The following is a 12,457-nucleotide window of genomic DNA, read 5'->3' on the forward strand; positions in this document are numbered from 1 at the left end:
CAGGGACCCCCGTCTCCCCGCGCGGCCTCCTGGCGCGGCGGCGGCGCTGAAGGCCTCGGGGCGCTGTCATCGCGTTCGGCCGCGGGCCGGCGGGGCCGGAGCAGCCGTCCCATGGGGGGCGGCGGGCGGCGGGACGGGCCTCACCGCGGGCTGCGGCGGCGGCGGCTGGCTTCCGAGCTCCCCGGCCGCCCCCGCGCCCCGCGGGCCCGCTGCACCTCTCCCTGAGGCGGCCTGGGCCCGGCAGCGGCAGGCCCGGACGGCGGGGAGCCGGTGGGAGGCGGGAGGCGGGCCGGACCATGCCGGAGCAGGCCGTGCCACGGGCCGCTTCTCCAGTTTGAAAGTACCTCTGTTCTCCCGTCTTCTCTCCTTAAATGGTTGTCGCTTCCCACCTCCCACGGAGGGATGAGTTAGGCTCGGAGCTGGCAGCAGCTTGGGTACCCGTGCAGAGCCCTCGGTAAGCCAAGGTTGGTATTTCTTATTTTTCCCTGCCGGGGGGACAGGAGCATCCCCTCCCTGCTGGGCCGGCTGGTCTGGGGTGCCGTCACTGTCGGGTCATGCCAGCCACAGTAGACGTTGCCTGTGCGGGGAGGTGGCGGCTGTGCTGCGCTGAAGTTGTGTGTCCCATTGAGCTCGGGGCTAGCTGTTGTAACTGTGAGCCCTCCCTTCCTGGCGACAGCTAAGGTGAGCTGCGCAGGAGAAAGAAGGGATCCTGCCAGCTGGCAGGGCTGCAATGAGGTCTTTGGGCATTTTACTGCCCAGAATTGTGCCGGCAGACAGTCATGCAGTGTCACCATAGGCAGAAGCGAGCTGCAGCTCTGCCTAGGCTGTGGGGCACTGTCTGGTCTTGGCTGAGCACTGGGGGAGGTGGGGATGCTAGGAAATGGGTTTCTCTGATGCTCCTTATTGCTTAATTTAAAATACAACAAACATTTTCCTGGAGTACTGAGTTTTTACTTACCTTGGGTGAGGGCAGGCAGTTTGATGCAGATATGAGTGTGCTCTTGCGAGGTCCAGGGCTTGTGGCCCAGGAGTGCTAACTGCTGCTGCTTGTCAAGGCCTGGACCCTTCCTCTCTCTTGAGGTGTGTTGGCACTGCTGCTGTCTGCTGCTCACTGGTGAGTTATACTCTTCTTTCTCTAGAAGACAAACCTTTCAGTGAGTAAACCCCCTGCAATGCATTGTAGTAAGGCCAGGCAGCACCTCTGGTGTAGGTTGTTCAGCTCCAGCGTGCTTTTATTTCATGGTTTAGTAGGAGGTTCAGGTGAGCCGTTGCTCTAACACTTCTTTTATCTTCACAGAGGGTGCTGTGCATGATACCTGTGGGTTCTGTGTTTTGTCTGCAGATAGGATAATGTTGAGGGCAAACCTTCCCGTGAGCTCCTTTGCTCTTCCTAGTCTACCAGTGCTGCCCAGAGAGGGGGAAATCGCTTACACATGCCCCTTGGGTAATGTGCCCGATGTGCAAGCTGCAGACTGAGCAGAACTGCTTCACAGGGGTGTTTCAGCCAGGGTGGGATCTGCCTTGGTATTGGTAAAATCTAACCCAGCAGCATCTTGATTGCACAGCATTTGGTGTACCACAGCCTGTGCAGAGAGACTGATGTTCTCAGCCAGTGCCCCTAGCAGGGCTGGGACGTCGGGTGACTGACGGTGTACAGCATAACAGCTGAGCTGACTGGTACCTGGGCAGTTGTGCAGCCTCTTGTGAGAGAATGCCACTCGAATGCATACCTGGCTGTGGCCAGGCAGAGCCCAACCCTTTGCAGGCTGAGCGCGCCTTGTCCTGGGCCCTTTGCACAGCAGCAAGGAGGGCTCCGTTTCTGGTTAGCTCTGCTACGCTGGCTTCTGGGTAGCTTTGCAGGGATGCAGGAGAGTTTTCAAAGTGAGCTGTGGCAGGAGGTTGCCCGTCTTTCCTCCAAGACCTGACATGAGCTGTCTTCTTCCTTGCAGAGAGAGCTGTTCCCTGGGCTGCTTCCCTCGCCCATCCCAAATGTGAACACATCACAGCCAGCACGGAGAAAGGCCTCCTCTTGTCTTCAAGGCGCTTGCTTCTGCCTTCTGTTCTTTTGTCCAAAAAAGAAGCAGCCAAACCAAAACGGACAAAGAACTTGTGCTCATCTAAGAAGGCAGTTCTGGAGTCTCAGTCACCTCTTTTCTTCCCGAGATCCTGGGTGTGGGCTGGATTTTCTGCCCTCGACTTCAGGGGATTAGCTACAGGATATCAGGATCTTGGATACTTTCAATTTTTGTTTTTACTTGAACCCTTTCAACCGAGAAGCTGAAGCTGTCACCGCTAAAATCCCGGTTTTTTTTCCCAAGCATGTCAGAAAGCTGGCAGCAGCAACAGCAGCAACCACAACAGCCGCCACCACCGCAGCAGCACCACGCTGGGGCAGCCACCCTCCCAGAGCACTCCATCCCACCCAGCACTGCTGAAAACCCCTTGGGTTGTGCCGTCTACGGCATCCTGCTCCAGCCGGACCCTGGTCTGCAGCACCACCAGCACGCCCCCATTCAGGCTGGAGAGCCATCTCACAAATGTGGTGTGTGTGGCCACGACCTCGCTCATCTCTCCAACCCCCATGAGCACCAGTGCTTGCCAGGCCATGACCGCTCTTTCCAGTGTACCCAGTGCCTGAAGATCTTCCACCAGGCCACGGACCTCCTCGAACACCAGTGCATCCAGGTGGAGCAGAAGCCCTTTGTGTGTGGCGTCTGCAAGATGGGCTTTTCCCTCCTGACCTCGCTGGCGCAGCACCACAATGTCCACAACGGCAACGCCATGAAGTGCTCTATCTGTGAGAAGACCTACAAGCCTCCAGAGGCAGAGCATTCGCAGCCTATTGACCCCTCGGAGAAGCCCTACAGCTGCTCCATCTGTCAGAAAACCTTCAAGCACCTCTCGGAGTTGTCCCGACATGAGCGCATCCACACAGGTGAGAAGCCGTACAAGTGCACGCTGTGCGACAAGAGCTTCAGCCAGTCATCCCACCTGGTGCACCACAAACGGACACACAGCTCAGAGCGACCCTACAAGTGCACTGTGTGCGAGAAGAGCTTCAAGCACCGCTCCCACCTGGTGCGCCACATGTACGCACACTCAGGGGAGCACCTTTTCAAGTGCAACGTCTGCGAGCTGCACTTCAAGGAGTCATCGGAGCTGCTGCAGCACCCCTGCACACCCAGCGGGGAGCGGCCCTTCCGCTGCGGTGAGTGCCAGAAGGCCTTCAAGCGCCCCTCGGACCTGCGGCAGCATGAGCGCACACACAGCGAGGAGCGGCCCTTCAAGTGTGACCTCTGCCAGATGAGCTTCAAGCAGCAGTATGCACTCATGCGCCATCGCCGCACACACAAGGCCGAGGAGCCCTTCAAGTGCAACCTGTGCGAGAAGGGCTTCGTGCAGCCCTCGCACTTGGTGTACCACCAGCACGTGCATGGCATAGAAAACCTCTTCAAGTGCAACGTGTGCCAGAAAGGCTTCAATCAATCCTCAGAGCTGCTGCGGCATAAATGTGTGCAGAATGCGGAGCGGCCCTTCAAGTGTGCAGTGTGCAACAAGTCCTACAAGCGGGCCTCAGCTCTGCAGAAGCACCAGCTGGCCCACTGTGCTGAGAAGCCACTGAAATGCACGCTCTGTGAGAGACGTTTCTTCTCCTCCTCCGAGTTTGTGCAGCACCGCTGCGACCCGGCCCGTGAGAAGCCCCTCAAGTGCCCTGACTGTGAAAAGCGGTTCAAGTACGCCTCGGACCTGCAGCGTCACCGGCGTGTGCACACGGGTGAGAAGCCCTACAAGTGCCCCTCCTGTGAGAAGGCCTTCAAGCAGCGCGAGCACCTCAACAAACACCACAGCGTGCACGCTCGGGAGCAGCAGTACAAGTGCATGTGGTGTGGGGAACGGTTTCTGGACTTGGGCCTGCTGCAGGAGCACAGCGTCCAGCACACGGCCGAGGGCGCCTACCAGGTGGCTGCCTGCTTGCCGTGAGCCTCTTGCCCCTCAGCGGCTTTCAGCTTGCATGTGATGCTCCTGAGCCTCGGACTCCCCTTCCCTGTCCTTGGTTGTAGGCAGCCTCCAGGGAGTTTGGGGGAAAGGTGAGGTACGGTGGGTGGGCAGGTAAACTTTCCTCTGGCCTCTGTGGTTGATATGCCCCCTATACTGCAGGGGCGATGGACAATGTGGAAATCTTGAAGGGGTGGAAAGGAGGGAGGTGGGGAGAGGAAATGATGCCTGTAGCTGCCTCGCATCCCCTGGACTGTAGTTCACGCTGTACCTGCAGTTCCAGTGCTGGGAGCTCAGCTGCCCACTGTGGGCACCAGCCCTTCACATGCGGCCTTTTTCCCCTGCCCTGCCTGGTGGGGTTGGCAGGGAGGGCTGGGTAGCCCTCCTCCCGGAGAGGGCTTGGGAGCAAGGCAGAGCCAGCCCTCCCTTTTCCCGGGGCGTGCTGCTTGGCAAGGAAGTAGCAGGTTTCCACTGCTGGGGTCTCCCAGCTTTCCTGGTCCGAGCTCAGTTGAGAGGACCATTTCAGATCGCTAGCGTTGATTGACTGCCCCGACCTCCTCTGCTCTCCCTCTTTTCTAGAGTGTAGAAAGGGAAAAGCCATGGGGCTTCACAGCTCCAAAAAGCACTTTGGCATTGCTGCTTTTGCAGTTGCTGGCTGTCACACTCTGCAAGGGTTCTGAGTGAGCCTGCCCACCCCCTATCCCTGTCAGCAGCGCAAGGAAGAGTAGCAGGCACTGCACTGCTACCGGAGAGCGTGGTGAGGAGAGCCTCTGTGCCCTACTGCTGGCTGAGAGCCTGGCAGTTAAGAGCTGCTTCCTGAGGGACCTAGCTCTCCTGCCAGACTTACCTCCAGTCCCCAGGCCCCTTCCCTCTCTGCACCACTTGGGCTGTTAGCGTACCTCCAGGGGGGTCAGGCAAAGGTCGTCCCAGCAGTTGGAACGCTAAGGGGTGAGATGAACACTAGTAATAACCTGCAACTTTGGAGGTGTTACCATTGCCAGTGGTAACCCACCCCGTGGCCAGGGCCTTGGTGTCTGATTTGCTGGGGGGAACCAGAGCGAGCCAGGAGAATCCTTCCTGGCTGCAGGCCCTGCTCCGTGGGGAGGCGAAGCTGAGCAATGGGTTAAGGGGAAGTGTATTTTTTTCCCCTCTTGTGGGAGTCCTGTTTTACCCCTTTACTCTTTCTTTACCTCTTCTGTATTTTTCAGGTTTTGCACAGTTCTTGTAAACATCACTTAAAAATAAATTTCCCCTAGCAAGGTCGATGCAGCCTCAGGTGTTTTCCTCTGCAGGAATTTGCTGGCTTCTGAGGGACCTATTACATGCCAGTTAGATGCTTTGGAGGTTGAAGGCATGCTTACCTGGTTGCCCACCAGCCTTCCCCATTATGCCATTGGAGATATTAGGATGTTGAATATCCATCTGTGGAGATATTCAAGCCCTAACTGGATGTGGTCCTGGACGAGATGCTGTAGCTGACCCTGTGTGAGCAGGGGGTTGGGCTGCATGATCTCCAGAGGTCTCTGCCAGCCTCAGCTCTTCTGTGATCTTGGCTGGCCCTCGTATGAGGTAGAAGTGTGATGAGCTGTGATTAGTGAACCACAGCCAGCAAGTTGCTCATGTGCTGCACAGGTGTTTAGGACAAGTTCAATAGACGCTGTCCATGGCAAGTATAGACAGATGAACCTTGCAGAGAGTTGGGCTGTACTTGCGTTGCTTGTAGGGGATGCCCATTTAAAAGGTGGAGAAAGGCTTTCGTTTCCATTTCCAGCACAGTGAGGGGGAACTGGGTGCATTTTCGGGGGCTGGGACAGTTCAGTGACAGGTCTGACCCTGAGGCTGAGTCTTCTTCATACGCAGCTTTAAAGAGATTAAAGCAGACCTTGCTTTCTGCTGCCCAAGGAAGAGGGACTGATGGTTATCTTATTTCATGCTGCCTCAAAGATGTAGAACTTCCTACTGAGTTTTCTGTGTTTCTTTTTCCTTTTTTTTAAGCAGTTTGTTAATATTCATTAAAAAATACTGTATAGTTTAACTTGATGTCATACTGGATCTTTTAAAAAAAAAAGATGTGATAATTTGGATTTTTAAAGAGCTCTTTGGTTCTAGGTAGCTGGTTTTTGCTGTTTAATATGTAGTAAGTTCAGTGTATGCTTTACTGTAGGGTATAAATTAGTCTAAACCAAGGAAGGCTAATCCTGTCTTTACAGAAGGGCTTGGTGGTGACAGAGGCTGTGAGCGTGGGGCTGGGGCCAGCCAGGGAGCGTGGCACCCACCTGAACCCCCGCTCTCTTCCTGCCTTGGGCCGCCACGGTTTTGTGTGAAGCAGCCCAGCGCAGCTGCCGCGGGTCCCACAGAGCCAGGGGTTCAGTGGTCGCCCTGACGCTTGAGCACTGCCGTGGCACCCAGGATACCGGTGCCCAGAGCTGGGAGCTTGCAGAGAGGCTCATCTTGAGTAGGAAGGTGTGAAATGGAGGCTGCTGGAGCCTCCCGAGGCTTTTGTGGCTGTACTTCTTTCTGGCGCAGCTGCTGGTTAGGGGAGGGGCCCTGGACACAGCTCCACACCATGTGCTGGCCACAGAATGCCGTATCATGCCCATTTGGTACCAGCTGGGCACAGGGACTGATGGGGAGCGTTTCCCTTGTGCTGAGCAGCTGGGAAAGCCCTTGGTGTCCCAGCAGGGAGCTCTGGCTCTGCTTAGGATGTGGCAGCAGCTAAGCAGTGCCCTAGGTAGAGAGAGCATAGTCAGGCTCTGCATTTGAGGCCTTGTGCCTGGGGGAGAGGGGATGCTGCGTGGAACTTGGCAGGGACAAGCACAGGTCCAGTTCGTTAGCCAGTGCCTGTGAGTAGGTGTCTCCAGATCTGAAAACATCGTGATGTGGCATTAGAGTATCATTGAGTAGGTGGCCCCTACTTAAGATGGTCCCTCCCGAAGGGTTGTTCTCTTTGGCAGGCAGCTTGAGCATAGGATGCTGCTGGGGAGGCAGCGGGGAGGGTTGGGCTGGCCGAAGATGGCATGGATGTTGTCTGGGAGATAAATCTCGCTTTCTAGGGGTGCAGTTCCCCTGGCTTCCTGGGTCCAGGAAGCTAGTCTGTTACCTGGGCTTTTCTCTGATTTTCACTTCCCCTTAACCCTACCTACAGGATGCCTTTATCTGTGTCTCAGCCCCTTCCCTTCCACAGCTGTTTTGCTTATACCTTTGTAAGACCTTCTTGGCTTCTTTGCCCTTTGTTAAATTCTTCATTTGTAAGCAGTGGTTTGGTTTTCATCCATTTTTTCCATTTTGATTGCAAGGTCTCTTCCCCCTTTCCCCCCCATCCCCTCACCCCAAATTCCTCTCCCAGGCTGTGGCTGGATCCAGGTGATGCCAGACCACTGGTGATGAGATCAGGTGTTTGGGACCCAAATGTTGCTGGAATCCAGTGGGTGCTTCTGGTCCTTCCTGCCATGAGGCTGTCCGTCTTGCTGGGCATGGGCAGTGCCTGTGGCCTGGCAGCTTGGCTTGGCTGGATCATGTGTGTGGTACAGGTGGCTCTGGCAAGCAAGTCTGAGCCAGGACCAGGTGCCAGAGCAGAGCTGTAGGAGATGGGCACTGAGGTGAGAGTGGCCATTTCTGTGCTGAGTCCCTTTGCCACATCTCCAGGGCTGGGAGTTAAGTCCGCAGAGGGCTGTGAGATGTTCCTGGAGAGAAGTCGCAGCGCTGGAGTAGGGTCAGGCCCCCTAGTTCCCCTGGGAATGTTTGCAGAGCAGCTGTGTGCATCAGGCAGGTGGCTGAGCTGAGTTAGCTGTGTCATGGACACCCCTGGGACAGTGGGTATGTCGAGGCAGCCATGCCAGCTCTCTGGGGAGCAGATGCCACCCCTGCGGTCTGGGTGGGAAGATGTGTGCACTCTGGTCTTGGGGCCCACGCGCTGGAGTGGGAGGCAAGGGGCAAACGGTCTTCTGGCAGTGATTTGGGACCATCTCTGGGCACTCAAGCCTGGCCTTGCACTGATAAAAGGGAGAAGAGCACTTTCTATGCTTCCCTGGGGTATTTACCATCAAGTCCAGGCTGCAGCTGGAGCCTGGCTATTAATAATAAGCAAAAACCCCCTTGTTCTTCAGAGTTTGACTCTTCCTCCATTGGGTGGCCAGTTCACCGGCAGGAAGGTTCCTGCACATGCAGGCATAATGCTGAGATGCAATAACGGCAGGGCAGCCAGGTTCGGGAACGGCGGCTCTCCCCCAGGCCCCGGTGAGCACAGCTTCTCCCAGCTGCCAGGCTTTCTCTGCGGCACCTCCCAGCAGTCACCTCCACTGCTTTCTGGATGTGAAGCTGCTGCTCTCGCAGCATGCCTGGGATGTTCAACAGGGAGAGCAGGACCCCAGGTGGGAGCTGGACGATGGGCTTGTCTCTGAATGCCTCTGAGCCGTGGATCCAAGGGATTTCATGGCCACTGAAGTTCTCGGGCTTCTCCTAACCTGTGCTCGTGCCTCTGGTGGAGTTCCCAGGGCCATGGGAAGTTGTGGCCAGGGATGATGAGGTTTGTGTGGCTTGCAGTGCCTTTAACACTGCTCTCCGTGTGTTTCTAAGACGATACTCCATGTATGTGTGTATATATATTGTATTAACACATCCCGCTCTTCTGTGTGAGTGTCAAATGTTTTTGCTTTACTAATAAATTTATAGTTATTTATACCTTCCTGTGGGTGTGTAAGATTTCTGGAGCAGAGGCCATGTGCTGAGCTCTGCCTCCCCTGTCTGTCTTTGTGCTGTGTCTGGCTCCTCTTCATATTTTTGTTCATGTTTTCTTTCTTTCCCCTGAACTTTTTTTGATAGAGAAGTGACGGTCCATCTGCCTGATAACCAGAAGTTGAGATGCAAGGTACGGACAGGCTCCCAGCAAGCAGAATCTGTAGTGTGGTTTTGCCTCTTGCTAGAGGTGGACCATTCCCTCCCCACGTCAGAGGTTGCTGCTGGGGCTTCAGGGCAGAAGCAAGCAGGATTCCGTGCCTGCCAGAAAAAGGAGTGCCTGTTCAGGAGGCAGAAGCTGATGCATGTTGTGCTCTAAGCCCCATGCATGACTCTACAGCTTTCCCAGGTTTTGTTTTTTTTGCATCCCCCAGTCCTGCAATAGCAAGAGAAGAGCTTGCTATCTGCAGATGACCTGACTTGATGATGATCATGCCGAGGCCAGGTGAGATGAGTGTTTGTCTCTGGATCACTGAAAAAGTGCTTCCGGTGGAAGGTTTAGGAAGGGAATGGGATGGGAAACCAAAATCTTGAGATCCAGGATCCTGTGGCTGGGAGACATCTTGGCATCCCTTCTTGGCTGACTGCTGTGTTCAGAGCTCTTAAGTTACAGGGGAGAGGTGCTCGGGAGGAAGAGGAGAGATGCCCACATCTCAGGGAAGGGGCGGGACCCCCGTCCCTTTGGCTGACGCTGATACCAGGTTACTGGTCCCTCTGTGCCAGCTGTGCTGAGCCCTGGGAGGGTGTTAGTGCCACTGAGCAGGATCGTGCCTGGTGGCAGAAGGGGGATACCTTTCCCAGCTGCCCTGATTTCTTATTCCTGGCTGGATGATTTCCATGGGAAGATGAAAGTTAAAGCACAGTCAACAACAGTCCTAACTATGCCTGTGTTTGAACTTTGTGGTTTGAGGAAATACTCCATATCCTCAGGGCAGGCAAGTAAACTGCATTGACACCACCAGTGCTTCACACAGGCTTTTACCTTCTCATCTTTCATTTCCCCAAATGACAGCAAAGCCATGTAACTTTTGCACGTGCTGGAGCCCCAGGCTCTGGCTAGGGGAGGACCAGGAGTGGCTGGTGGGAGCAGCATCCTCTCAGCACCTTGCCAAGAGCCCCTTAAGGACTGGCTGCGTTTCCAGAAGGTGTTGCCTGCTTGGCAACTGTTTTCTGTGCAGGTATCGTTGCCAGTCCCTCCTGCCTTACCCCACAAATGTAAAAGGTAGGTATGCTGTTGCGACGGAGGGAAGACGCAGTCACTCAATATGAGTGATCAGCAGACTTCGTTTATTGTCCCTTACAGTCACCTTTTATGCCTTGTTATAATTAGCTCATACATATTACAAAAGTTAAGCTCATTATTGGTTAGTTGCCTAAATTACCAAGCCCGCCCCTAGTTTCTCTTCTGTAGTTATCTGTTCCCACCTGCAACATTCTTTTCCCACCGCGATCTTCCTGTTATTGTGTAACAAGAACAGCCAAGGACAGTGTATTTTTGCTTTACTTCAGGTAAGCTGAGAGCGATGTGCATTTTTGTCCAGCCAGCTGGACTATGTCTATGTGACCCTTTTCAGCTAGCCAGTTATCCACAGTATGCAAATTAAAGGATGACAGAAACGGATGGAAAATAGTGCAGCAAATGCGCCAGGAGTACTGGAAGCATTGCCCAGGTAAGGAGCAGAACTTTCCCCTTCCATCCTGGGGTTCCTCCTGGGAATATGCTTGCAGAACTAAGTCGAAGACCTTTGCACACAGGTCTGGCTTGAAGATGAGGTGTCTCCAGAGCGTCCCTGGAGGGGGTGCAGGTTTAGCCATCATCAGATCTGCTTTTTTTGAACCCCTCGCTGCAGGTTTTCACAAGCCTGAGCCTGCAAAAGTCCACCTGAAACTGTCCCTGCATCACTTTGCTCTTTCAGGCAGTGCCATCTTCTCATCACACAACCAGCCAGCTCAGCATGACGCTCTGTGGGATGGAACATCCCTTTGGATAGTTCGGGTCAGCCGTCCTGGCTGTGTCCCCTCCCAGTTCTTGTGCCACTCCAGCCTTCTTACTGGCAGGGCCCAAGCAACTGAAGAATCCTTGGCTTAGTATAAAAATTACTTAACAACTAAAAACATCACTGTGTTATCAATGTTATTCTCAAACCCAAACCACAGCATTGTACCAGCTACTGGGAAGAAAATTAACTGTCCCAGCCGAAACCAGGACATCTGGGCTCAGCCTGTTTCCCAGGGCAGGCTGGGCCAGGGGAGGAGCGGCGGTGGCCTGCCCGCTCCATGTGACACGCATGTACAGGACTCTGGCGCATTTAGGGACACAGTTTGCCTCGCTCGCCCCTTGGCACCACCACGCAGGGACTGTGCCAGGGCTGGAGGGGGTGTGAGTGGCTGGGGGAGTGAAGGACACACGGGGTAACCCTGATCCCATTGGGCTATGGGGGATGGAGGTTTGCAAGCGGGTGCTGTTCCAGCTGTGGGCTTCTGAGCCCACCCCAAGGAGGGGGAAACTGGGGTGGTGGGGGCTGCCTGGCCTGGTACGGGAGCCCTGAGGTCCTCTCCTGGCCACTGTGGAGGGTTTGCTGCGGATTCCTGCTGGGGCAGAGACCGCTCTGCTGGCTGGAGTCACAAGGAGCAAAATCTGGAGAGCCGAGGCTGGGTAACAGCAAGCACCTTTGAGTCTTGTTTCTGCTGTTAAAATCAGTGGCCAGTGCTGAGCTGTAAGCAGTCATCACTCTGCTTCAGAGTGAACGGTACCTCAGAAATACAGGGATGCCTGTGGGTCAGCTTCCCTGGGCCTGACAGGCGGGGAATGAGGTGCGATTTGGGAGACCACTGCTCCATGCCCCGGGTTCCCTAGCTGTGAATCAAAGCTGCAGAGGTGCTGTGCCGGGGCCGGGCAGGATGGAGACTTGTTGCTCGCTGGGCTGGGAACACCTGCAGGGCTGGGGAAGGAGGAATCGGGCCAGGGGGCTCTGGCCAAAGACAGAAGCTCGGGCCAGACATCAAGCAGTGAATCCAGTGCCAGGATTCCAGGGTGTGACCATGGCCGAGATTAGGGGTGATGGGAGAGGTGGGCAGTTACGCAGGGCTGGAGGTAAACGGATCAGGCAGCAATTGGCAGGCTCAGCAAGGGGAGGCTTAGCTCAGCTTGGCACAGATTTGCTACCTCCTTCCCCATATCCTCTGGGATCGGGGTAGAGCTGCAAGTGGAGCATCCTTGGGCATATCACCCTCAGCCTTTGCATCACCCCACGGGGTTTCAGCAGCCCCATTGCTGATCATCCACGTGTCCCTGCGCCCACCTGCTCCTGGGCTGTGGCAGGCAGACCTTCCCTGCAGCACTGCTGGGCTTGCACCCAGCTGGTGAGTGCCTGGGGTAGCTTTGGTGTCTCCAGGGATTTTGAGGATACTCAAACCTACTGGATGTTTGGGTTTTCTTTACACTATCCTGCACCAAAACTAGGCTGGCTGCTGGAAGCTGAGGCATTCGGGACAGCTGGGTGCCAGTAATCCCATTTACAGGCAGCGCTGGGCTAATCCTTGCAGAGCCCTGAGCGGATTGGGGTGGGTTTGTGGGGGTCAGTGGTGAGCTGCAGTGGCTGGGAGAGCCTGTGCGTGCCAGGGGTGGCTTCCCGGAGAAGTGGTGCTGGATGTACTGGGGTAAGTGGCAGCAGTGGAGGTGGGGGACGCGGCTGGGGTTTCTGCAGGACCACCTCTGAAAAAGAGC

General features: G+C 55.4%; 1 protein-coding gene across 3 annotated transcripts; it reads left to right on the forward strand.

The window, feature by feature from the left end:
- The first annotated feature begins 274 nt into the window (after positions 1-274).
- Positions 275-8,677, forward strand: ZNF319 (zinc finger protein 319). 3 transcript variants are annotated; one of them, XM_027782347.2, is made up of 2 exons: positions 275-464; positions 1,950-8,677. In XM_027782347.2, exon 2 carries the CDS (start codon positions 2,320-2,322, stop codon positions 3,979-3,981), a length of 1,662 nt encoding a protein of 553 aa, XP_027638148.1. In that variant the 5' UTR covers positions 275-464; positions 1,950-2,319; the 3' UTR covers positions 3,982-8,677. The 3 variants fall into 3 exon arrangements, with proteins under 3 accessions (XP_027638148.1, XP_027638154.1, XP_027638155.1); XM_027782353.2 differs by having other exon boundaries at positions 275-454; XM_027782354.2 differs by lacking the exon at positions 275-464 and adding an exon at positions 530-1,114.
- Positions 8,678-12,457: the final 3,780 nt, after the last annotated feature.

This window comes from Falco peregrinus, chromosome 14, assembly GCF_023634155.1.
Source record: "Falco peregrinus isolate bFalPer1 chromosome 14, bFalPer1.pri, whole genome shotgun sequence".
In the NCBI taxonomy this organism is placed as follows: Eukaryota; Metazoa; Chordata; class Aves; order Falconiformes; family Falconidae; genus Falco; species Falco peregrinus.